This window comes from Perca fluviatilis, chromosome 7 (assembly GCF_010015445.1).
Source record: "Perca fluviatilis chromosome 7, GENO_Pfluv_1.0, whole genome shotgun sequence".
Lineage (NCBI taxonomy): Eukaryota > Metazoa > Chordata > Actinopteri > Perciformes > Percidae > Perca > Perca fluviatilis.
The window spans coordinates 30,362,694-30,390,432 of NC_053118.1; the positions used below are offsets into that span (position 1 = coordinate 30,362,694).

The 27,739-nt window shown below is 40.2% G+C and overlaps 1 protein-coding gene across 2 annotated transcripts; it reads left to right on the plus strand.

Moving 5' to 3' along the window:
- The first annotated feature begins 13 nt into the window (after nucleotides 1-13).
- LOC120562225 (inactive phospholipase C-like protein 2) lies at nucleotides 14-27,739 on the plus strand. Of its 2 annotated transcripts, none has more exons than XM_039805822.1 (5): nucleotides 14-443; nucleotides 949-1,419; nucleotides 19,341-21,824; nucleotides 23,094-23,297; nucleotides 26,551-26,931. In XM_039805822.1, exons 2-5 carry the CDS (start codon nucleotides 1,168-1,170, stop codon nucleotides 26,596-26,598), a joined length of 2,988 nt encoding a protein of 995 aa, XP_039661756.1. In that variant the 5' UTR covers nucleotides 14-443; nucleotides 949-1,167; the 3' UTR covers nucleotides 26,599-26,931. The 2 variants fall into 2 exon arrangements, with proteins under 2 accessions (XP_039661756.1, XP_039661755.1); XM_039805821.1 differs by lacking the exon at nucleotides 26,551-26,931 and adding an exon at nucleotides 27,562-27,739 and having other exon boundaries at nucleotides 15-443.

Consider the following 27,739-nt stretch of genomic DNA (forward strand, 5'->3'; position numbering starts at 1 on the left):
AATTAGGTTTGATTGACAACACTGCCTGTTATGCCTGTCGTTCGTTCACGAGACATTCACAACTTTGTTCCCTGGAAACGACTTGTCTGAGTGAAGGTCTGACAAGACTCTGCGTGAGACACCTAACAGCAAATTAACGTTCAAGTGTTTAAAATGTAAACGGAATAGCCACTGTCCGTCGAGATTGACTGACGGTGGAGGATATTTCTTCCTTTGTTTGCTAAACCAGCTAACAACAGAGGTTGTATTGACTGGACTTTGAGTTGGCTGTGAAAACTAAACTTCACCGAGCTAGCTAGGGAGTTAGCTAGTTAGCTAACTAGCCCAGCCCAGCAGCACAAAGCAGCACAGACAGCAAACGGTAGTCTGCTCATGCAGTTCCTGCAACTAAGGAAGACCCGTACACACCGTCATTCCCATGGAAACACAAGGCAGTTCGAAAGGTAAGTAACGTTAGCTAGCTAGATAAAGCTACCGTGCGTTACAGTAGGCGGATCATGAGTTTTGTTATTGATCATGAGTTGATTGAACTGATAACTTAACATGCTTTTTTATATATTTAACTTAACGTTACCCACCACTGCTAAACTGAAGAGGGTTGGTTTACGGTAAAAAACAAAACAAATAAAACAACACGGGGTGGTATGTGTGATGAAAACGTGCTAAAATCTTTCAACTTACTGAAAAATGCATGAACGTGACATGTGAATATGTGAAGCACGTCGGTCGTATGTGTTTGATCAATGTTGCATTTGCGATGACAGCGTTCTCTGATTGTAACTTAACATCCGCTTTCAGTGAACACGAAATGTCAGTAACATTAACGTTACGCTTCAGCTTCTTCTTCTTATGGCTTTAAGACGCTAAATATCTGCTACTATTAACGTTACTGCTTTTACTAGTGTCATGTTGACTAATTATGCGAATCGCTGTGGTTTCTCCTTACAGAGTGCAGTGCACGGAGAAAGCCCCTCTGTCTGTAGGAACCTGACAGATATGTGCACCGAGAGATGATATGGCAGAATTGCGTGCACATGTTACAACGAGGCAATAGGCCAGGCAGGAAATTGGGGTAAAGCTTAAACATAAGGCTTTGCTACCCAGTAGCTTGCCAGCCAGCGTGTGCGTGCGTGCGTGTGTGTGTGTGTGTGTGTGCTCGAAGTGCCTATGGCGGAGTTTGGGGATGACGGCAGCCTGCCTCCATTGAATCTTGGGGATACGGCCGTGCCCAGCGACGAAGCAGCTGGCAAGACGCATTGCGAAGTGTCGGTCTTGAATGGAGACTGTGGCATATCAGAAAATATGGTCGGTTCAGGATCCCTCGTTTCACCTGGCAGCCAAGCACGGGTGGAAACAGCCAACACCTCTGTCGGATTTGATGCCAAATCTGAAATACCACGCAGGACCAGCATTATCAAGGTAAACACTGAAGTTAAAGTCCCGTTGTTATGCCATTCATTCCGGTGGGCTATAGCCTGCACATTGACGCTGAACATAGGGTGTTGGAAGTTACAATGCATAACCCATGCTCTAATTTAACTAACGTTAGTCTCTTTTATACCAATATTGTGCCTGCTTTTCATTAACCTCGACTATAACATGGTTACACGTAATCTTTCCGGGAAATAGGTGTTTTTCACAATCCAGGCCAGTACTGGGATCACCAGAAGCACATCCTGTACTTTGTCTGAATATTTTGCTTCTCCTTATTTGAGCTTGCATGTGCATAATCTGACCAAATATGCATGCCTGTCGAGACGGAATGAGATAGGATTATCTTTATTTTACCCAGATGGGAAAATATATTTTGCAACAGCAGAGAAGTACAGGAATAAAGCAATGGAATACGTCAGATAAATGGTATACGTACAACTCTTGCATACATACACAAGAAGCATGTGGTTGAAGGTGCTTATGTTCATTATACTAATAATATGGAAGCCAAAACAGATATCTTAAACAGATATTTTAAAATTACTAAATAAAGATTGCACATGCATGAAAGTGGACTGAGGTAATGGGATGTTATTGTAGAGAGCAGCAAAGACGGGGAATAACATACAATACAATATGAGAGGGACTGTCCAATAAGTGAAAAGCAGAATACACACTTCAGACTGTTCAGAAAACAGCAGCAAATAATAGTGTTAAGTAATAGTGACTACTGGTTAATAAAATATCATGCAGGGGTCCTGAATGCAGTATGTTGATCTCACATATGCATAGAATAATGATAGGTTCTGCCTTAACATTGTGAGTGTTGCATACTGTTAGCCTAATATATATAAATATATAGTAGTGAGTAACTCTCATATTGCCATATTGTTTTTAATCTTTTGCGCGGTTAAAGATGCATCTTGTTTGCTTAGTAACTATCATCGTCTCTGTCAGAGAAACGTAACTAGCGGTCTCGAGTAACAAGTGTGGGCATCACCTATGGGCCGAAGGAAAAGCCAGAGTCGGTAACGTAGGCTACTACGGCGTGGATGGACTCAGTTCTGAATTAGAAGGCAAGCACTGGGCGCTCGCTCTGTGAAAGGCGCGGTACACGTAGATGGCCGGTGGCTGTCTACGTGTTCATATAACTTTATACATCCTTGACCTGGCTGAAATCCTTGCACACATCCTCTCCAAGGAGTGCACCAGCAGTAAAATGTCCCGGAGGAAGTTCATGCAGCAACTGGCAGAGGAGCTGAGAGCGGAGTTCATTGAGGAAAAAAGGGCACTGGCGCACGCACTGCAGCAGACACCAAAACGGACGCAGTGCCAGGTTAGGTTAGGTTATAAATGTTCAAATAACAAAACTTTTAATTGTTATTTGGCTGTTAATGAGTTAAGTTGAATGAATTTCCACACCACATTTTTCGGGATATGAATGTATGAAATAATTACGGTTTACTATGCCATGATATGAATTATTGAAACACATATTACTACTCAAATGTATAATTAAACTCGTTAAAATGTACATTTCGATGTTATTACGTTTTTCTAAAGATATCCTAACCCAATACATGCATTAACATCGCAATTGGGTATTTTTTATGAGAGATTACAGAGTTTGGAATCTGGCGGTGTAAATGACTGTTACGTCCTGTTGTTGGAATCCTCTACAGGGAAATACAGTCACGCTTTACCTCGCTTAACGTAAGCTGTCAGCATTATAACCATTGTGTTTAATCCAGCTACTAGCTAACGGTAACGTAGCGTCCCGTGCAGCGATGCTTCTGAAAAAAAAAAAAAAAAGAGCCAGGCACCGAAATTTCCATTCTTGTTCGGTCTCGTTACTACCGTTTACGTCGGAACCGGTGCCCTATTGGCACCGTGTTTCGGTACCCAACCCTAGTGATCGGAGAAAATCCCTGAGCAAGGCACTCAAGTCTTAACCTGATCCAGGAGCTGATCCTTGGTGCTCTTATGACTACTGAAATGTATACATGTACATATTTCAGAGGGATATGTAAATAACAACATACCTTTTAACAGATTCTTATTTCTAAACTATTTGACATTAGCCTCATTGTGATTCTGACTTTCAGTCTAAAGCTTTGCACTTTAGTTTACTCATCTCACTGTAATGGACGTTGGTAGTATTGCTTAAGGGGTAACAAAGATGATGACACTTCCTCGCATTGCATCAGTCTACTGTATGTTGAAAGCCTTGGAGCCATTGTCTGTCAGCAACTCTGTAATGTATGTCTTGCCTCTGCTGCTGTAGCTGTCATAATGTCAGCCATAAAACTGTAAAAAAAAAAAAATAAGTTTGAAAATGGTGAAGGTGAGTTACTTGGCTATACAAGGGTGCAACGGATCACAAAAGTCAAGGTTCGTATTACGGTTTTGAGTCACGGATCGGATCAATTTTCGGATCAGCACAAAAAAGGGGGGACAATATATATATATTTTTAAATGCTTTCCATGTATTACTTAAAGAACTGTCATAAAACACAGCAGGTTCAAGCCAGGGAGCGGAGTTGGCTTTCCCGGGGAAAACAAAGGACTTTCACCTTGTGTTCCTTGGGAGGGTTTTAATCCAAACCACAGATCAACTATAGTCCGGTACACCACTAGGCTGTACTCAACAAAGGATTGATTATTACATTATTCTTTACATTAACTGTACTCTACCCTTACAGATTACCGTAGCATAGAAATCCTGAAAGAGATGTCAGAAATGTATGCGTCTTATTTTGATGATGTTTACATTTGGATTTGAGAGGTCAGTAAATTAGTAGTCAGACCCAGAGATGTAATTCCCTCTAGGGCCAGCTAGATTTAAAATGCATGAGCTGTGTAAGGAATTTGTTGAGATGCACTTTTCAAATTAAAGTGTCTGGTGTGTTTGACCATATTTGGTTGCTTAATAGTTCATTACCATGTGCACAATCAATCCAATGCCATTATTAGGACTATGATTTGATGCTTCAGTGCGATTTCTCTGGTTTGGGTACAGTCTCTGGCAGTGGACAGGGTTTAGCTGCTCACCTTTTCACCGGAGGTTTTACAGGCAACACATTCTTGACACATTGTGGGTGTTGAACTTTGACGTGCCCTCTGCCTGGAGATTGATGGGGGTAATATTGACATTTCTGCCTTAGAAAGTTCCAAGTGATCGCTCGCTACACAAGGCTCTGTCTCAGGTTACAGTTAATTTCTTGCAGTTCCCAGCATGAGCATGATTTGTCATAGTGATGTGTCCACTCCTGTGAGCTATAGGCTCTGTCGAAACATGTTGAAGCTTATTTGAATAAGAGAAATGTCAATAGATTTTTGACTCCTTTTTTAAGACATTTTAGACATTCAACTCAAAAACTATTTTAAAAGAAGTTTTTTATTTATTTATTTATATATAACACGCAACTTTTAAAACCCCTCATTGCTGTTTCTGTTAAGATCAACGTCCCTGTCTAATTTAGTGAACTGGTCCAGAGGTTTCCACATGGTTGTCCAGTCAGGGTATGCATGCATTAAATCATTCGGAAATGCTCAATGACCTAAATTCAATAAGTGCTACTATATATCAGACTACAGAATAAAAGCGTTCATGAAAAGGCATAAGTAAGTGAAAAGCACAAGTCAGTTTGAAATGATTTTGTGGTGTTTGCTAAGCAACGCAGCACATAGACGGCTCAACATCCAGTGAGTCACGGCAGAGATGAAAACCTCTGATTGGTTGAAGCCAAAATAAATGTCATGTTAAGTTAAGCATTAAGAGAACATGGACTGTTACCAAGGTTTGGATTGATGCAGGAAGTGGATTTCTTAATCAGGATAGGAAAAATATCATTCCTAATAAATGTGTTATGTAATGCTAGTCATACACCAACAAACCAAAAAGTAAGAGTTCATATTCTGAAAGTGATTTGGACGTCACTAATAACACTTTATTAATAACGTGGAGATGGTGAACAGTTATGTAAAAAAAAAAAAAAAAGGAGGCAATATGTTGATTAGTAAATGTGGCGTTGGATAGAGAAAGTGATAATGTGATGTTATAATCCCTCATTTTGTTCTTGTGTGAACCCAACACTCAGAATTTCCTATTGGAAAATTGGAAATTTCCTACAAGGAAATGGAGTATGCAGCAAGCCATGCCCTTGTCTTCATGGCAATATTTTCTTGAAGGCAGTTGTTTTTGTTTTTGACAGTTATGACTGATCGAATATTGCACTGAGACGGTGGTTGTGAAGGGTTGGACCAGTGTTGACAAGGCAGCCTGTTTCACATTGGCAGTCAGAGCCCTCAGTTCTTCGTAAACTGATTCTCTGAAAAGAAGGGAGGATGTGGTCGGGTTGACACCAAGCTTATTCTCATATTAACAGCTATAATAGTTGGCGCTTCACAACATCACGTTTGTGTGGTGAGGGGTTACAAGCTAATGGCACATCTAAACTTTTCTACCAAAATAGTACTTCTGAAAAAAGTGAAGCTTGCAGTACTTGGTTGTCAAAATAGCACCTTTGCAGATCTTTTAATTTGATGGTTGCTGAATACTGAACTTAAAGTGATAGCCTACTCCACCCAAAATCTACACTCACAAGCCTTGTTCAGACCAAAGATTCCCGGCGAGACGAAACCTCTTTAGAATATAGGCTAAAACGGATAGGCCAGTCTGAACTGGCCCGTCTCAGTTCGACGCAAGCCAGCTGATGTTGTCGCCTGTGACTCAGCTTGTCAAGCGGCAGTGGCTGGTTTTAGAATGTAAGGGATATCGGGGCGGCCTCTAGCTCACCCAGTGGGAAAAAAGCCTGCAGTCTAGAATTGTAATAGCATAACTAACTACGAGGAGAAGCAGGTGGGCCGGGTTAGGTGGACGCTGCAACTCCTCACTCCCTAACTATAAGCTTTGTCAAAGAGGAGGGTTTTCAGTTTACTCTTAAATGTGGTGACGGTGTCTGCCCCTCGAACCCAGACTGGAAGCTGGTTCCACAGAAACGGAGCCTGATAGCTGAAGGCCCTGGCCCCCAGTCTACTTCCAGAGACTCTAGGAACCACGAGTAGCCCCGCATTCCGGGAGCGCAGATTAATTTTGGGTGGAGTGCCACTTTAATATAACCTTCTTTACATTACAAATCAAAATGTATAGTAATACATCCATTAAGGAGGCAGCCTTCCAGTCCTGTGTTTGTTTGTTAGTCAGCAGATCATTATAAAAACTTGAATGGAAAAATAAGTTACTCCATAACGTTATATCACCATTGTTCTAATATTAAAATAACAAATATAGAGATGTGTACAGCCTTGCCAGAGTTATGCATACCTTGAGTGCTTTGTACTTTTAAGTTATAACGGTTCATGCACTTAAAATATCCAATGACCAGCATATGTTTAGGTTACAGAGCAACTATGTGATACTAACTAAGGCACTTATGCACAGCTTGAGTTGTGGCTTCGGTGTTTACTAGTCCATTTTTAACATTGTCTTCTCCAGTAAATTGTAACCATGTTGTATGTGGGTGGCCAGTGGCAGGAGAAATAATAAGCCCTTGGCTACACTTCTCTTCCCACCCTTACGTCTCACCATACATCCTCTTAAACAAAGAGGATCTCTCCATTGCTTGGTAAAAACACTTCCTTCACAGCTCTGATAGGAGAGGAAAACAAACTGAGTTTGTGATATCACCCTGTTAAAAGGGAAAACAATATGGTACTAATTATGGTGGACCAGCAGTGCTGCGAGTCAAAGATAAGTCTCTCCATGGGAATCCTCATACTGTATCATATCATTCAGTCAGGCTCAGTGGCAATTAAGCCTGCATTACTCAGACCAGTGCATCACAGCCAAGGTGTGATTTTTGTTTTTATTGGTATGTTTTTTCCTGTTAAGGTAACAGCAAATAAGAGCAAAATTAACAGTATACACTGAATTGGTATCAGTTGTTCTTTATTTAAAATAAGACTGTGTCGGAGAGTTGGATTTCCTTTTGAATTCACCTCTTAAATGTGTTTTAGAGGGCAACTCCTGTAAGCAATAATAATGTAGTTGTTAGTTGTGTTGGTAACTTTGCCGTGAAGTCAACTTTTGCTTTATGTGCCAAAGAGTGATTATATACCATCTGTAATTTTTATGTCAGGTTTCAGAAAGCTTGCACCATACATCTTTGCACGCTACATCGTGCATACCTACATATACATTTGACAGTTGAAAGTCAGTGTTATGTGGTAGATTTACTTCAAATACTTATGTGAATACTTAATATGAATATATTGATATGCAAGTGTTTTGGGAGTGGTTTCCCTAAAGTCTTGAAGTGACAAAATGTTATTGTAAGTAAAAGGATGTTTTCAATATGTCTACTGTATATGAAGTACTTAGTGCACACCCGTAATGCTAATGTAGTCATCAGTTCACAGTGTTTCTAAATAGCTTCCAATCACACGTTTACATTCTGCAGTCTGATTTATTGTAATCCGTAATTACTGGTGTACATGCTACAGTACGTTTGTCTATGTGAGTACCTACACTGGAGCAAAGTAAGTGATAGCCATGGCCAAATTTGTAGTACCAAATGAAGCAAGTCAAATAAATTGGGGGAATGCAGGGGCAAACAGAATCTCCTGAAATGACTCACACTGAGTGTCCACGTCCAGCCTACTGCACATTGTTGTTTATTTAAGTGGGTAGCAGAAGTTCCCACTAAGAATGTGAAGATGGATATGTTGTTGATATTGCCTAGCATTTTCAAATTAATTATTCATAATGTCACACAAGACACTGCCACTTAAGCGTTACTTACGGACTTTCCTACCATCATTTAGCCTAAAACGTCCACCCACAGATTGTTGTTTAACCCAAACTTTCTTTGAGCAATGCAGCTTACATGCTTGATTGTAATCCAGTTGTCCAACCCAATGCCACTGGCAGTTGATGTGGTAATTCCTTAAAGATCTTTTGACAGCCATCCTTGTTGCAGGGTCCTGCTGTTGTCTCCCATTCACTCATTGTGGCTGCGTGCGTTCAAGGCAACTTGCAGCAGTAGTGATCAGTCGTTTACCAGAATCATTGCTTGTTCATTTATCAGCTCAGCTGAGTGCTGTTCTCCTCACCCAGGTATTTCAAGGGTAGCTCTAATGATAGATTGTGTTTGTGATTGTTTTGGTGTGCTTACACTGCAAGTCTAAAAGTGCTTTGCAGGCTGGCCTAAATATAAGATGTAGTAGTATGCATTGTTCCATACTGTGTGCTACAACTGTATACAATGGGCCAAACAGCCATGTTATAAGGTGGAGGTTTGTTTTGCTGCTGAAATGGTTGGCTATACATGTTTGCATTGTAATGTCAGAGGAGACCAGCTGAGTATTGTTCCTTTATCTTGTCTTATTCCATCTGAAGTAGGCCCATCATACTGATTGGGAAGAGATGTGCTCACTATGATATCAGAAATAGTACTGGTAACGATTCACACCGTCATTGTGCTTAGCTTGGTGGTTGACCTGTCTCTCAAGGTTATTATTTTTTTTTTTTATTCACACTCGCCATAAATGTCAGGAAACCAGGATAGAGTTACATGGCCATTTAAAAGCTGGCTTGCAGGACAAAAATAGACACGAGGGAGACCATTACCTTTCTTTTCATTTAGCTGATATCTGCAGGCCAGAGATCACTGATGATTTTTACAGGCTTAAATTAATCAGCAGCTTATTGGTAACACTGAAGTCATCCTTAGGGGCTATGGACTCATTGCTGTATGTTGTCGTTTGTCCTCTTCCCTAATCCCTATCCAGTATTTAAAAGAAACATAATTACTTGTTTTGTGAATACGCCACTGTGATAACTGTTGAAACGTACCTATTAATATTACTGAATTAACAAATTAATTTATTGTAACTGTGGTTAATGGCTCAATCAATATTTGAGAACATGATAGTCTTTCTCCCAAAGCCTAGAGCCAAAAACCTAAGAGCTGATGATGTAAACCCTGGAACAGCTCCACAGGGAACAGTTTGGAGGAAAATAGTGGTGAACAATGAACTCAGAACACCTAAGGGGCTTTTTCTCTGGTTAATGGTTTGATTTTCCTTATCCATTTCTCACAGCTCATTTGAGTTTAATTTGGCATAATTTCCCTTTTCAGAGCTGAAATATTGCCATTAAAAAAGCACATTTGAGTTTAAATTTCAAGGAAACATTTTATAGTTTGGACCATATTAAAACATTTTGTTTGTCTCTTTTAACTGCTTATGTAATTTTGTTGCATGTTCTTGTCACTTGTGTGTATCCACCCACCAGTGTTATGCAATGGAGTATGTGGTCCTAGGAGGTCAGCCAATCCAGTGACTGAAGCCTATTCTTTTAATGCAGATAAACAAACAATACTTATTTGTCCGTCATATTACATCAACTAAATCCCCTCAAATTTACAAACCCATGGTTTGAATACTGACAAGAAATTCTTTTTGAAAAATACAAAAAATGAATACTAATAAAGGTAAGAAATAATAGAATAGAGTACCAGTTAACAAACCAACATGATAGAAAGTCAAAAACTGAGGGGAATAGATCCTGAATTAAGGTCCCTTTTTTGTTGTCAGCTGATGACTGAGTCACAACCACAATGTTCCAAAGATAGAAATATTGCTTTCATTTATATTAGTTCAGAAAATGGTAGAGCTTTAAAAGTTTAGTCCCAGGGTAGTCACCTTTCTTCACACTTGATTTGACCAACGACTGATATCAATGGTACGAAACAGAAGCAGCTGGGCCTTGCCAGCTTTGACTGCAGAGCAGCTAGATAACAAAAAGTCTCTGTATGCTAATTTAAATCAAACAACAAGCTCTTTACTTTATTTCTTAGATTTTATTGAATGTTGATTCGACGCAGTATGTTATGCAGTTTGCAGTCTTATTTTTATGTGGTCCTATTTTTCTTCAGTCTTGATGAAAATGTTTTTTTGTACATATTCAAATTAAAACCATCTCGATAGGTCTCACTGCATTTATTAAAAATAATACATCCCAACAAATTGGGGTGTTATGGTACATTTACTGGAGCCTGGATGCCAGCCGAACTTAGCCCCGCCCACAACATTTGAGGTCGGGAAGTTCGGTCTGGACTTGATCCGTTGTGGAGCAACTGTGCTCGAACCAGAGCTGTTCGGACCAATCAAATTGTCAGGGCGGGCTTTATACGATGATGGACAGATGATCAACAGTAACGTAATCAACCACGTCACCAAAGAGCACTTGGGTTGAATTCGTTTACAACAAAGATGGCTGCCTTCACGTTGATACCGACAGCGCCTTCATTTTAAAAGAGGAACAGAGAACTGCGATCACGTATGTACACACATTGCCACACCTGTCCACATGACATGGAAACTGCCGCCTCTGCCTTTGCTGTGACGTCTGTCTCTGTTACTCTGATTGGTTGTAGGTCTATCCAATTGAGTGCAGAGGCATTTTCTTTCCTGGTTCGGTTGAAACACGGCCCCATAATCACAGCCCAATGGATCAGCATCAGACTCCTATTCTGACTGGAATCTGAGTGTGACGACGTCAGGCTCCATATACTGTACGCTGGACCCGAATATTCGACTATTTGGATATTCATTCGTTAGGAAGATGTTCAGTTTTCAATTTTGGGATCCGGATTTTCAATTCTTTTTTTCTCCTCAATACTGTAGAACACGTGTCAAACTCTGGGAAGTTGAGTTTGACACCACTGCTGTAGAATAAGCGGATCTTTAAAACATGAATGCCTTCAATTAAACCAAAAGATGCGTGTTCCAGCGCAGTGTTTCCATTTCAGCTCAGCGTGAAAGTCTTTAGTTGCTGCCGTCATTTATGGTTGCGCTGTTTCTCTCCTCTCGTTTGATCTCTGTTTTCACGAGGTGGGTGCTTTGCATATGCACACACAAACCCGGTGCAGAGCAGAGAGAAAGTTGCAGTGTGCACAAAGTGATTGTCATCACCAATTTTGAAAAGTTTATGCAACAGAATGTGACCCTTGTTTGGTATTAGCACAAAATCTCGAACTGAACGGGTTATCAAAATATGTATTTCCTCTCCCTTACTGTCAGCAGTTTGGTTTCCTTGTGACTCATTTTGTTCTAGTATTTGTTGTTCCTCCAAAGCTCTTGACCGAGTTACTCTCCCATCTCTCTTTCACACACATTAGATATATTTTCATCTCAGCCTTCTCTGCCTTCTGAACATATCAGGTGGTGTTAACACAGTATTGTAACTTGGTAGTGGTTGATTTGATGCAGCAAATCTCCCTGCTAATTATGTAGCAGAAAAGGTATCATGAACAAATGATATGGCATAGAGGCATGACTCAAAATCGTAAATCATCCCTAATACTTAGTCAAATCAATAGACAATATTAAATTTAAGCATATTATGCTCAAAGTGCATGAGAGTGTTAGATGCTTAATACTGGACCAATGTCAAATATCGTTGTTCCCATCAGTCACTTTTTTCACACAAAAACATAGGAAAATCGGGTCCAGGTTGAAAAAACAGTAGTTACCCTTTAATGTAACATGCTATACCAAAAACAGCATGACCCCAAATCTGTGGTTTGTATTTTTAAGAATTTAAGTTTACACGATCGAATATGTTTCATCTTTTTTTTTTTTTTTTACGCAAGTACAAATTGTTGTAAATTATGATATACTGTATCAATACGAGAACCTTGCCATATAATGACTGAATGGAGACACAATAAGTGATAAAGTTGAATTAGCATCCAGTCGTAGAAAGGAGTGAAGATAATTTATGCAACATATAAAGTCCAGACTTACATTGTAGGCAACAAAGACTAATGAAGTTAAGTGTCAGTAATTGCATCTAATGTGACAATGTCAATGTATTGGGTATAATGCAAACTCCACTTCATAATTTGCCACAATATTTAGACGTCCAAGTGTTAAAATAATGTTAAACTAAAGCCATAGATTTACCCAACCAGCAGTATGTTAAATAAGAAACTTAGATGTGGAAATTGTGAAATCCTAATACTCTTCTTTAACCCCCAATCAAATAAGAATGTCTTCAGGCTAACTGATTTCTAGCGGCGACCAGCTTCGTATGTCCTTTTGTTATTTCCTCTGAGGTTGGACTATTAGTCCTAAAAAAAGGAACATATCCCACTGTTAGAGCTGTGGGATGTGTATGAGCTTCTTAGGTAACCATGCTGTTGCCTTAGCTTGCTTGGTAGGTAGTGGAGGAGATTTTAATGCAGTCTTGGACCTAATCCAGAGATAGACAAAGATTCAGCATCTGAAGCTTGACAAGAGGACTGAGGAACATTAGAAATCTGTTTCCGGTTCCAAAAGATGTCAAATTTAATTAGTAATTTTATGACATAGATGTTGCATGTAATTATATACAGGCCTAACTAATTGATCACTGAGTAGGAGTGTTCATAAACACCATTAGTTGACATTAAAACAATAGAGATGTGTTTTAGGCTAACAATAGGGTGACATTTGTACAAGTCTGGTAGCCTTATTACTGATGTGATTGTTCTCATTGAATAGATTGAGGTTATTGTGAAAGCTAAAAAGTTTATTTATGCTGCATATGCTATTGGGCATTTAGGTAGAACAGTGGAGCAGGAAGTAATAGGTCCCCTGTCAGGTCCTCAGTTGTACAGACAGTTCATAACTGCTCACTGAGCCAGAAAGAAATGCAGGATTCCGTCCATTAGGGGATTCAGATTCCTATGGGATCTGTGAGCAGTTGGATAATCTGTCTTTACTTATTCACTTGCTGTTTTATTGTCTCTTCTTGTGTTTGCCTCTCTCTGACTCACCCTCTGTCTCCTTCACTGATTTTAAACACCAAGTATATATTATGTAAATGCATAAAAGTAATATCCCATGTCAGGGCGAGACTGATGGGATAAGCCTTGTTATTCTCTCTCTATTATGAAACACCTTGCCAACATCTAATATCCTTTATTTTGTGAACATAACTAAAAAGAAAAATAAACCCAGAAATGGATCATGAGCACCGTTGAGCCACAGTTATGCAAGAATTTCTCTCAGCAATGAAAGAAAGACTTTAACCTTGATTCCCCCGACATTATACTGTATACAGTACTGTAAACTCATACAGTTTCACAGGTTTCAAAAAGTGATAAGTTGGGGTTGTAAAGTTCCTGAAATATTCAAGGCAAAACTTTTAATGGAAATTAACAAGACTTATGGGAAATAACGGGAATAAAATGGAAATATAGGGGTTATTTGCTCAGGCTGTATTTACCATGTCATATGCAAATAGAAATAAACCTTTTATCATATCACAAGCAGACCTAATCCATTCATTTGTCAAATATAGTGTAAAATGTGCCATGTGGTGAGTTATCGAGCTAGCAAGTTAACTAATGGGGAAAGGTTCTTTGAAAATTTGAGCCGACAATGTGGGCTGGGTGCAAAATGTATAAAGTACTAAATATCACAACAAATATTAAATATATTCACTTCAGTAATATAATTAAAACTTACCTGAAAGCATATAGTCCTTTGGCTCAGACTGCCCTGCACGCACAGGGTTGTAATTCTACTGAATTCCTATTTAATGGGATGGAAGAGTACCTTTGCTAAATGTCAATTAAATGGGCATACTTTTAACCACAACATGCCATAAGACCTATTGCTTTTTTAATGTGTATTCCCCCCCCAAAATTGTTCAAAAAACCCCTCAAATTGCCGAGCTTAACATCCCTTGGAAAATTTCTAGAAATGTACAGACCCTTTGCAACCTTACTTTGCAACTATACAGGTGACTTGATGATCAACAGTAAAGTTCCATGAATCTTTAAAAGCAGTCAGCCCTATTTTTTTTACTAAAACACCACAACCTTGTAGGAAAGATAGAGGGCCTAATTTACTAACACTAGCGCAGTTTGCGCTGCGTCTGTTTATGTGAGTTCGGTAATAGTGCACGCTATGCTTCCACATTTTGCGTAGTATTTATCAACCCTGACACCCATCAGGCAATCAGCGTCTTTCTCCGCCCACTAGACGTAAATTGCGCTGTAGCAAAGCGGTAGCCTACTTGTGCTATGATATGGCTGAGTGCAGACTGTGATATTCCCACTGCTGATGCTATGACTGTTTGAAATGATCCTGATGCCAATATTTGTAATGTAGCGAGGAGTTTAACAACTGCTGGAATGGGATGTGAACGCTGAGTGGGAGATTCAATTTCATCTTTGATTTCTTCCAGTAACTCTTAATATTGCATGGCTGCTTGATCTGTAACGCTAAATGATGTTGTGTTCACTGACAAAGTGTGATTCTTGTGTTAAAAATATTTTCAGCCTCGCCTATGTCTTCGTCTTGCTCAAATTACTGTTGCCATTTCACCAGCGGCAAACTCGACTGCGGCTGGTTTACACCTGCTTTTACTGACAGTCTTTGTAAATACCACGGAATATATAATTAGGTGCACTTTGCGCTTATCCTCCCACCTTTTTGGGTGGAACTCCCACTTTCCCCACGACCCTCCCACGAACGCATATTGAAAGCGCAACTTGTCTCTTCTCGCTCATGTGGCAGACAATCTGCGATTTTACCCAAGTGCGCCCGGTTTGTAAATAGCTCGCATCGGTTACGTCCGTCTTTGCGACCAATTAGCGCCTGGAAACGGGCGCAAACGGCTTGATAAATCTAGCCCAGAGTTCCTAACTGAGGCTGTGTTTCTGAGATTCCTTGGTCTTTTCAGGTATTCCGCTTGTTTTGGCACTGTGCTTTGACCTGGCTAACACAAAACATCTTGATCAAAGTTCACTTTGAAGATAGTTTATTGTTGGACTTGAAGAAACAGAGATGAACATAGATAAGTAATATTGATGTCTAGAAGAATATGTACCCTATAAAGCAAATATCTGATCAAATATAAATAGACAATCTGATGACGGCAATCTCGTGTTTTTAAAAGTACCATTTAAGGACTAATACAACTTGCCTGAACTTATTGAATAAGAAAACACTCTGGGCCATCTGACTTTTACCAGAGACCGAAAAGGGATTATTTCCTGAGTGTCCTCAGGAAATAATAACAAATGCTAAGACAGAGATGGGTGTGGGCAGTATTGTTTTCTAGTTTGTGGTAAAGGAAGCTGAGGGAAAACCTGAGAAGAATGCCCGGCATGGCGCTCCTGTTAATAAATACAGCAGGAAGCAGACACATACTATCAGTAAGCAATGACCGCAAATTCACATTCTGGCCCAGATCATAAGGATTATCTGCAGTCATGCATTTAGTTTTTAAGCTCCCCTCTTTATATAATAAATTCTCCTTAAGCAGCAGACTGTGTAAAAGAATGTGATGATTGTGTTTACATTTAATTGACATGGTCCATACATGGAGAGGTTAAGATTCTACCAGCAGTGTGTCAGCCTGTGTGTTTTGCAATCCTCCAACACCCAGATGGGATTTATAATGATTAATTGATTTAAAAAAAATAATTGCATAATATTTTTGGCCTTCTGTAATTTCAGAATTATCCATTGACAGGCTTCCCTGGATCTGTTAGATAAGGTGTTTTTGTATTTGAGATGTTTTTAATGTTGGGAAGGACTTTGTTTAAGCCTCCTTGGCATTCGTCTTCCTCTGTACATCATCTATTTAGTTTTATTACTCTATCATCTACTCTGATGCCTTAATTGTGCAAACAAATAAACAATCTGACACAGACTGTGCTGTCAGCAGCAGGCAGCACTCTGGGTCGGTATCAATTTTCTGTTCTTCATTTTGTCCAATTGCAAACAAGTGTGTGTATATATAAGAGGTAGCACAGCTAATCCCTGTGTATTTCTAACAGCAACTGCTGAGCCATGGTAGTATGGTGAGACAATAGGGGAAACAGTAAGCAGACAGACAGGAGACAAATATAAGTGATTATGATGAAACGGCTTCAAAAATTACAGAAAAGCTGGTCTTGTGAAAAAAAAAAATGGCCGCTGCAATTTAATCTGTCAAGTCAGTGTTGTCACATTTCTTATTATAATGTCAGCTGAATGGGTGAAGTAAGTGGAGAAAAATATAAATATCAGATGGAGGACGTGTGCAAGCTCCCATCAGTCCCTACAGGATTTCGCAGCCTTTTGTAAAAAATTGCGATAAAAGTTGCGATGTCTTTATATTGAAGTGTTGCGATTAAGTTGCGAGAGACAGTGAAAATTGCAAAAAAAAGTTGCAATTCTTTTTTTGGTATCATCCTTTAAAAATAAAAAAGGAAACTTATTTCGGGAAGAATAAAACTACTCTGGGCTGAGTTTTCCAATTAACCTTACCAGTTTTTGTTGCCGTTTGTGGAGCCTGGGCTGTCTACAGAGACCTCGTTTTTTTTTTTTACAGTGTGTTCAGGGGACAGGCAGCTAGCAGATAGTGAGGAGATGTTTTCTGTATGTGACAAAAAATGTTGTAGCCTAAAAAACGCGTGACACCTTTTTAAGATGAAAAATATGAATTTTATTAAATGAAATCAAATTTGAACATATCGGTCAGTGGCTTGTTGTTCTTTGCATTGTTAGTTAATTTCCTATCCTGGCCTGGCCTAGGACACATTCATACAGTTTGATAAAGTAACGTTATTTATTGGAATTCAACTTATCATTGCACTTAGAATAACGAGCGTAGCTGTCCTCAATTTAGGCCATCCTGTTCGTCTCATCTCCGTTTTTTCCTGCATCCACCGTGTGTGTGTGTGTGTGTGTGTGTGTGTGTGTGTGTGTGTGTGTGTGTGTGTGTGTGTGTGTGTGTGTGTGTGTGTGTGTGTGTGTGTGTGTGTGTGTGTGTGTGTGTGTGTGTGTGTGTGTGTGTGTGTGTGTGTGTGTGTGTGTGTGTGTGTGTGTGTGTGTGTGTGTGTGTGCGTGCCAATTGCAGGGGGAACTTAGCAGTCTTATGTGCATTTATAGTCCGGTAGATATAGCCCCGTCAATCATACACGTAACCCAAAATTCTATTATTAAACCCCTTTTTATGACTTTGTTTATCTTTCCTTAACACATGCTTATGAGTGCTGGTTCTTTCAGTATGTGAGGTATGCACATCTCAGTTTTATTACATAAGAGGCTGTGAAGGTTTTGTGCATTTCATTAAACCCCAAAGGAAAATTAAGATCAATGGTTTCTACTAATGTTCAGCATAAGGAATTCTTAACCTGGCAACATCATATAGTTGACAAAATGATGCATTGCTTCTGTAAAAAGTGGTACCGTTAAGCTATGAGTTGGAGCAATCCAAAATATCAAATGATGTCCTTGTGCTGCCGAAACCTGCTGCAGCGAAAAAGAGCCGGATTCATTTAAAATGTCAGAGATGTGGCTGCTGTAGATGACTGGATATTTGTGGGCGATACTCTCCTTAGGGAGATTTTCTGTTGTATCTCCATAATGTACAGTGACAGGTACCTTGAGTCACCCAATAAAGTTGCTGCCGTGTGCTGTGCCGCTCAGCAAATGTTCAGAGGGAACAAAGAGGGAACCGGAAGGAAGGAAGGACTTAACATGCAAACAGTATATCGGAGCAGACAGCATGTTGTGTTCTGTTGTATTGTTATGTAAAGTGGAGATCTACTATTTCTTCATGTTGAAAACTTGAAGACGGAATTTTTTATCCTGAAACCTGCTATAAAAACATGCGTATATCTCTGCGTTGGCGGCTGTGGCTGGACGCATTATGTTTTCGGGTTGTCTGTCCGTCCTATTCTTGTGAACGCAATATCTCAAGACCCCCTGGAGGGAATGTCTTCAAATTTGGCACACGTTTACTTGGACTCAAGGATGAACTGATTTTGGTGGTCAAAGGTAGCTGCGACCTCACAAAATGTGTTTTTGGCATAACTCAAGAATTCCTATGCTAATTATGACAACATGTCACACAAATGTCTAATAGGATAAAATGACGAAGTGATGACATTTTATATAACCAATGAACTGAAGGGGAGACATTTGGTCGAATACTGAATTTGTGACACTAATCTTGGGTGCCCACCTTGAAACTGTGGTGATTGTATAGATCGTTCTGTGGTGCTGGGTTGAAGATGTGTGTGAAGCATCCATGTTTTGCCAAAAAATACACTTAATGCCTTTTTTTAGTAAATTGCTTTAAAGTCCACACTACATATACATTATGAGTCTGGACAGACATGGATGTAAACTGCAACTTGACTAGTCGGTAGAGGCATACAACCGCAAGGTGACAATTCTACTTCAGGTCTTTTTGTGGTGACCAGTCTAGAGACTGGTTGAAGGAATGATGGCCCTAAATCTAAAATGTATTTGAGGTAAAAAATAAACTGTAATTAACACATGGAACCACATTTTGTTTTGTCATTAGTTTAAACAAACATGCATCCTCAGCATTGGCTAGGTTATGTATGAATGGGAAGTAGTCCCAGCAGGGTTATGCTTTTCTTAAGCCAGTGTTAGCAGTGCTGGAAGAAGTATTGAGATCTTCTACATAAGTAAAAGAGTACCACAATGATAAAATACTGCTTTGGAAATATTACTTAAAGTAAACGTAGATAACTATTAGCTGAAAAATATACTTACAGTACTCCTTATGCAAAATAGCCCCCCTTCAGTTATATTTATCATATTAATTGAATATTATTACTTATTCATTAACATGTAAGCAGCATTTAAATGTTGTCAAGGTATAGCTAATTTTAACAATTTTATTTATTTTGTATTTCTTTCTCTTCAGCTGTGAAAGATTGCAAATAACTGTAAATGTGCATCAGACATTTACTCTTTGTAGACTTGATTTATTTGTTGAGCTAATGATGAGAAGTAAAGCACTGGGAAAACTCCTATTTCAAACCGTTTCAGAAAGCTACAGAAGGGTTTTTATTCATGCACTACTTTCTGTTTCTCTGCAGGATAGCTCAAGACAGCGTAAAGAAAGAAAGAAGACTGTATCATTCAGCAGCATGCCCACAGAGAAGAAAATTAGCAGTGCAAGTGACTGCATCAGTGCAATGGTGGATGGCTCTGAGCTGAAGAAAGTGCGATCCAATTCCCGCATCTACCACCGCTACTTTCTCCTCGATGCCGACATGCAGTCTTTAAGATGGGAGCCCTCGAAGAAGGAATCCGAAAAGGCCAAAATTGATGTAAAATCCATCAAGGAGGTGCGGACAGGGAAAAACACAGACACTTTTAGAACTAATGGAACCTATGATCAGATATCAGAGGACTGTGCCTTCTCAATCATCTTTGGGGAGAACTATGAGTCCCTGGACCTGGTGGCAAACACTGCAGATGTTGCCAACATTTGGGTTACAGGGCTGAGATACCTGATCTCCTATGGGAAACATACCTTGAACATGATAGAGAGCAGTCAGAACAACATGCGCTCATCTTGGCTGGGTGAACTTTTCGACGAGGCAGGCGGTTACAACAGCAAACTAATAACCATATGTGCTGCTGTGCAGCTAGTCAAAAAGTTGAACCCGGGACTTAAAAATGTGAAAATAGAACTGAAGTTCAAGGAGCTTCACAAAGCTAAGGACAAAGCAGGTTCTGATGTGACAAAAGATGAGTTCATTGAGGTCTTTCATGATCTTTGCACCAGACCAGAAATTTATTTTCTCTTTGTTCAGTTCTCCAGTAACAAAGAATTTCTGGATACCAAGGACTTATTGATATTTCTGGAGGCAGAGCAGGGAATGGCACAAGTCAGTGAAGACACCAGCATAGACGTCATTCAGAAATATGAACCGTCTAAAGAGGGCCAGCTCAAGGGTTGGCTTTCTCTCGATGGGTTCACCAACTATCTTATGTCTCCAGAGTGCCATATATTTGACCCTGAACAAAAAACCGTATGCCAAGACATGAAACAGCCCTTGTCCCACTATTACATCAATGCATCCCACAACACATATCTGATCGAAGATCAGTTCAGAGGTCCCTCTGATGTGACAGGGTATATCCGTGCCCTCAAGATGGGCTGCCGCAGTGTAGAGCTGGATGTGTGGGATGGGCCTGATAACGAACCCGTTATTTACACTGGTCACACGATGACATCACAGATAGTTTTTCGCAGCGTCATTGACGTCATCAACAAGTATGCCTTTGTTGCATCCGAGTTTCCACTACTACTGTGTTTAGAAAATCATTGCTCCTTAAAGCAGCAGAGAGTCATGTTTCAGCACCTAAAGAAGATCCTTGGAGACAAGATCCACATAGATTCTCCAAAACCTGAGGACTGCTACCTGCCCTCTCCCTTAGAACTGAAGGGAAAGATCCTGCTGAAGGGTAAGAAACTGAGCACAAACTGCACTGCTTCAGAAGGTGAGGTGACCGATGAAGACGAGGGGGCAGAAATGTCTCAAAGGATGAGCATTGAGTCTGCGGAACAACAGACTATCGCGGCCAAAAAATTCCAGCTGTCCAAGGACCTCTCTGATCTTGTGACCTTGTGTAAGTCTGTGGAATTCAAAGACTTTCCAACGTCTTTCCAGAACCAGAAGCAATGGGAGCTTTGCTCTTTCAATGAGGTCTTTGCCAGTCGCTGTGCCAGTGACTTCCCAGGTGACTTTGTTAACTACAACAAAAAGTACCTTGCACGAGTTTACCCCAGCCCCATGCGCATCGACTCTAGCAACATGAATCCACAAGATTTCTGGAAGTGTGGTTGCCAGATTGTGGCAATGAACTACCAGACTCCTGGCCTGATGATGGATTTAAACATCGGCTGGTTCCGTCAGAATGGGAACTGCGGCTATGTGCTGCGTCCAGCGATTATGAGGGAGCAGGTTTCATATTTTAGTGCCAACACTAAAGATTCAGTACCTGGTGTTTCTCCACAGCTCTTACACATCAAGATCATCAGTGGACAAAACTTCCCCAAACCCAAAGGCTCCGGTGCCAAAGGAGACGTAGTAGACCCCTACGTGTACGTGGAAATTCACGGAATTCCTGCTGACTGTGCTGAACAAAGGACTAAAACGGTCAACCAGAATGGGGACAACCCTCTGTTTGATGAGAGCTTTGAGTTTCAGATCAATCTCCCTGAGCTTGCAATGGTGCGCTTTGTGGTGCTAGACGACGACTACATTGGTGATGAATTTATCGGCCAATACACAATCCCCGTTGAGTGTCTCCAGCCAGGTTTTCGCCATGTACCACTACAATCTCTGACAGGCGAGGTTCTGCCACATACCTTGTTGTTTGTTCATGTGGCCATAACCAATCGAAGAGGGGGCGGCAAACCACACAAAAGGGGACTGTCTGTACGAAAGGGCAAGAGAAGTAGAGAGTATGCCAGCATGAGAGTGCTATTGATCAAGGCTGTGGATGATGTCTTCAAAACAGCCATGCTGCCACTGAGGGAGGCAACAGATCTCAGAGAAAACATGCAGGTAAGACAATTAAATCAAACTCCATTAAATGCTTATACTGTTCACTAGTAACCTCGGATGTGTGCACTACTGACCCAACTTTTTCTTCCATCTTCCAGCATGGGAATGTTTTTCTCTGAAAGGGTAGACTGAAGAAAATGTAACCCCAAGTCAAGTAAAGATTATAACCAGATTTACTACAAAGAATCTTGAGCATCTTAAAAAAAAAAAGCCTCCCTCCCTGGAAAGATGTACACAAAACCACCAGGCTTGATTAAATTACATTTGATCTAATCCTTATGTGTTGCGCAATAGTCAAAACAAATGTGGGAATAAAGTTGAGAAACATTGGGATGAGATCCCTTTTGAAATGGTAAATTTTTTTGTGTGATGTTAAAATCACTGCAGCTACTACAGAAGATGAACAGGGCCTTTAGCCTATTTTTAATGGCTCCCAATCTAGACAAATCCAGTCCCAAACCTTTCTTCTTATGATAAAGGGATCATGAACACAGCGTAATTTTCTCTTTCATGTTCACATTTATGCCTTATTTGTGGACTTTATTTCTCATTTGAAGTCTCCGTAAAGAAATTCAGTGAGTAACGCTGTACTGGAGTGTCACAACAATCTGTGGTTGGTCCCATGTTGTGTTTCTTCAGGCATTGTAGTAGGATTTATTTTGGTAGCCCTGTTTATATTGCAGTCATTGTGTAATAACAAGCCACTGGCTTTGAGACTATAACACATCTTGGCTGTCCAGTCACAGTTTGTCCCTCCGGTCCTTTATGTTTATGGATTTAAATTTGTGCTTTCACAGGAAGGTTTTGTGTGTGTGTGTGTGTGTGTGTGTGTGTGTGTGTGTGTGTGTGTGGTGTGTGTGTGTGTGTGTGTGTGTGTGTGTGTGTGTGTGTGTGTGTGTGTGTGTGTGTGTGTGTGTGTGTGTGTGTGTGTGTGTGTGTGTGTGTGTGTGTGTGTTTTCATTCCATTTCCGTGTGAAACTGGTGTCAGTCCAAAAGGATTGTTTATGATTAGCTAACATGTGCCAAAATAGAAGTTCTCACAGGTAGTAATAAGTGAGCTTCCAGCCACTTCCTTTGACTACTTCGTGGGGTTGTGGTTATATATTTAATCCAGATCAATGCCAGATTTTAGCGACATTAAATATATTCCCTTTCTTTTCAGACTTTTACTAGTGTTATGTCATTAGACATATGTTTTGCTTGGCATGCCAGTATAAACCAGTGTAACTGCTTGCAAGTCAAGCTTTAATTTCTCTCTTCTCTCTGCAGAATGCCATTGTGTCCTTTAAAGAGCTGTGCGGCCCTTCAGCAGTGGCTAACCTGAAGCAGTGCATCTTGGCCCTTTCCCCTCGACTGACTGGACCCGACAACAGCCCCCTTCTGGTGTTCAACCTCGCCGACCAGTACCCTAACTTGGACCCCCAAGGCCTGCTACCGGAGGTCCTCAAGAAAGTCGTCACCACCTATGACATGGTGAGTAGTAGTCTGAAAGACTTTGTTTGCACAATAATACCACCTGGAAGTATGTGATGCCAGCAGATGGATCAGATACATTACTGTAAAATTAAAAACACAACAGGAAGAGACACAAATTACTGATCTGTGTGGGTAAAATATAAAACGGGATTTTACATTCAGTTATTCAAACCTAAAAAAATGAGAGAAACAAATTAGCACACATTTTTTAATCTTAAGATGTTTTTGTGGTAAATGTGCTTTTACTTTCTTGTCAATCCTTGTGGTTCTCATGCAGGCAGCAGTGCACAGAGAATTTGTATTTGGCAGTGGTGCTATCTTTGTATATATCTATGTATCTATCTATGTATGCATCAATCCACTAAAGAAAACAAAGAAGACCTTACCAAGCAAACAACCTTTGATTCCAATCAAATCAATACTGTGGCTTTTCTGGATGGTTAGGTAACATGGCAGGAGCTCTGTTAAGTAATAAAATCAATGTTCACAAGTTATGCAACATGCCATTGAGGCTATTCCCAGACAACGCCATTACCTTAAACACATCCTGAGCAAGTCGACTTTCTATGATTATTTCAGTCACGAGGCAGAAATCCCCTACATAAATCCACTGGCTGAAGTAGAGCAGCAAGTGAACGACTTAAAAATAATTTTGCATCCAGTAATTAGAGTTTATCTTATCAGATTGATCACCATCCTTTTGGCTGTAGCATCTTGCCCCTAGAATAGTAAACCCTATTAGATGGGCCTCGATAGACTCAATGCATGGAGACACAATTAAGTGTTATCTGCACCCAACTGTGTTATTTTTATGGCACACTTTATCCCTTGGGACTGTGGGAAATGAACATCTGAGAAGTGGTATGATGCTGAAATGAAGGATTAAGGTGGCCCCTCTGCTGGATTCAGACTCATGAGTAGAGGGTTAGTTAATTGGGCCTAATGGAAAGAGTGCCAGGAAAATTGAGTTGGAGGGAAGAAAGGAGAAAATGACGAGGGTTTGGAGACCAAAATCATAAGTGGTGTGAAGCTACAGGCCTGAGTGCCAGATGAGACGGAGAGCAAGTAGGTGCACAGATGAAGGAGAGCTGACGAATGCAGAGGCCCACATGAAAGCAGGAGAGCCAAACTTTAAAGAGTTGTAAATAATGTATGGCACGGTACCATTTGAAATCCAGGCACCGTGTCAAAATCCAGACTTTCGCTTCCTAATTGGCAAAAATAGAATCTGGGTCTCAATTCCTGCCCATTTGTGTGCTGAGAAGGAGGTGGAGAGAGTCTGCACGATGCCAGCTTGTGGTCTTAGATAATATGCTCTGATTTCTGTTTTTGTTCATAACCGATGCAGTAAGGGCCATCCTGTAAATCGATGAGTTGGGAATGCACAATCTCTGAAACACTGAACCAAGGGCAATACAAAGCTCATATGTTCGTCATTGATTTGTCTGACCCAATATAATTTTTTCTATGGCACTTAAATATATTAGAACTATACATAGCCTGCATATTAGTTATTATAGTTACGTATTATTATTATTATTCATCTGCATATCTTCGATATCTTTTATTCATAATTAAGGTCTGTTGTGTTTAACATGTATTCCCCTTTACATGTTACTAGTTACATACCTAAAGGTATTGCTAAGATAATATCACATTCAAAATAAATGAGCATTTGTGTCCGTTATATACGGGTAATAATAAAACTAAACGCAGCACTTTCAAGAGAGTGGTCTTTAGTGTGCAAATGGGGCACAGTCCACCCACTTACCTTAGATTATACCTTTTAAAAACATTTGAGATGCGGTATCTGCCACCAAGATGGTAATCTCTTCTCCCATTAGGGTAGTAATCGCAGCGTGTGCGACAGCTCTAAGTGCCACAACTGCAGCTGCGGAGTGACACAAAACAGCCACAATCGCTTAGTCATGACCCATGACTGCTTTCAGTGTAACATAGTGATTCACTACATGGGTTTTTGAAACTGCATCTGTCCCCCGTACAGTACCCGATATCAGGGGATGGACTCTATGTAATCATGCCCAAAAAAAGGGCATGATTGTCTTTAGAAAATCTGTCACTTTGCCATGCCCTCTCTGACTCTCACAAACATGAGTTATAGATCTAAATTCTGATGATGTAATGGTAGAGGTACCCATATCAACTCATTTCAATACAAATGCACAGCACACCAACAAATTCTAACTGATCTCACGACCATCCAGTAGGACTTGATGGAATAAGAAACCCTACCACTATTTTAGAAGAAACAATATTCAATGGTAAAGCCTAGGGGTGGGAATCACCAGAGGCCTCACCATACGATATCATCACGATACTTATGTCACGATACAATATTATTGCGGTTTTAAACATATTGCAATATTCTGCTATATATTGCAATTTATTACCTTTTTTCCAACTTCAAATATTTCCCAGTTTCAAATGATGTCCCCAAAGGACAATTTTGTCAACATTTGTTTTATCTAAAAAGATACATTTCTCTGTTTGTTCATCTCACTTCAATTGTATTGCTGCAAAATGGGGATTGTCAAGCAGACAGACTGACCAACACATATATCATAAAAGATCGATACTTGGCGTCTGTGTATCGATACAGTATTGCCACGAAAAATATCGCGATACTATGCTGTATCGATTTTTTTCCCCCCACCCCTAGTAAAGCCTGAGTTGCTAATCAAATGTTTTCCTACCACAGTGTTCTTAAAGGATGTCTGGTGTTTATCTTACTGTCAGCAAATCTAATGAAAAGATCAAAACCAAGCTTATTGGTTCCCACTAATGACATTAATCTTTAACAAATGGATGACAAATACATACAGCAATAGTACTTTAAAAAGGCTCAACTGTGCACTGTTTTCAAAACAGAAATAACTAGTGCATGTGTTGGGGATAAATGCATTTGGTGCTCTTGTGAGTATTTCCGGTAACAGGATAGTGTATATGGGATTGACTCAAAATAATAATTATAACTAATTATAACGTGTGTTCACCTGTATTTCTGAAAGAAGTTTCCGTCCTTCACATTTTCTTTCCATGCTGTTCCTGAGACCCCCTGCGCTCCCCCCTACTCGGTCTCTTCTCTCGCTGGCTGGCCACAGAGCTGGCATGCTCCAGAGATCGATCTTAGGGGCATGATGTTTGTCACTGCTCTTTTTTTCAGAGTGGCTTTGTTACACTGAGCTTGAATGAAATGGTGTTTTTCTTTCCTTCCTTTCCATTTTGGCAGCAGAGCAGGGCGGCCTGGCTTTGTGACACAACCTTGCGGTGCACTTAAGTCACTTAGGGAGTGTACAACTAAGTGTACAAGTCAATTACAGCAATCCTGCATAAACAAAGGCCCCAGTGCCCAACAGGCACAGATTGAAATCAAAAGCAGTGCAACATTTGGGTACGTATACTGTATCATCTCCGTCAGATGAAACAATTAAGCTTTTACTAAGATTATTACTAAGCTAATCGAAGCGAAAGATCCAGATGGCCTGTTAGGCACCCTGTTCACTCAGCATGTATTTACCTCTATCTGTGACAGGCTACATATGCATCATTAACCTTGTGAAACCCCACTGTGATGTTGTCCCTGTGTAAGGAAGTCAAAGGTTTGTTTTTGTTGTTTTTTTTTAGGGTGGTGTTGGGCGGGTGCATTGTTGGCATTTAACATGTAAATAGATCCCAAAGTCTGCCTTAACAGCCGCCATGAGACTTTTAACAACCTGCAGGCAGCAGAGTTTTTGCATTCAATTAGGGTTGAGCACCACACCACAGGAGCTAAACTTAGCATCTTTTACAGCTGCAGTTTCACAGATAACACCGCAGTGGTCGGTCTTAAGATTACTGAAATGTTTACGTTTTACTCTCATCCTAATCATAACCACCTTGATTGTCTCCCCTTTTTTATTTTAAAAGAGATACATTTAAAACCAAGTATCAGGGTTGACATGTATATCTCCAGATGACAAGACACTGTTCCTGTTTGAAGAAAAAAAACGTCCCTTTTAATAAACACCCTAATTGCTTGTGTCTCCTTTCCTCTAATTTTGGCTTTCAAAAATGCAATTCAGCAACCACGCCCACCGCCATGCCTGTAATAACAGCTTGTTTTTCTGAGCCCTCCCTGGATAGAAACACCCGGCCACCAGACGGAGACTGCTCCCTGCTTTATTGTGGGTTGCCAATTTTTTTTTTTTTTCTGATGTGGAAATAAAGGCAAATATAAACAATATGTTTTGTCTCCTCTCAGATGATCCAGACCAGCAAGACTCTGCTAGAAAACTCTGAGGGGGTGTATGAGAGAATTCTACAAACCCAAAAAGCAGGTAAGAGATGGTCAGATGAAGTGGAACAACCATAAAAGGCTGTTTCCTGACACCATTAGACAGCTCCTGAATGCTTGCCCAGTGGACCCGCCATCTCTCTGA

Excerpts from the sequence above, each read along its gene's own strand:
- LOC120562225 (XM_039805821.1), top strand. The coding sequence starts at position 1,168 with ATGGCGGAGTTTGGGGATGACGGCAGCCTGCCTCCATTGAATCTTGGG. Across the intron at positions 1,420-19,340 it reads GCAGGACCAGCATTATCAAG|GATAGCTCAAGACAGCGTAA; the intron begins GTAAACACTGAA and ends GTTTCTCTGCAG. Across the intron at positions 23,298-27,561 it reads TCGTCACCACCTATGACATG|ATGATCCAGACCAGCAAGAC; the intron begins GTGAGTAGTAGT and ends GTCTCCTCTCAG.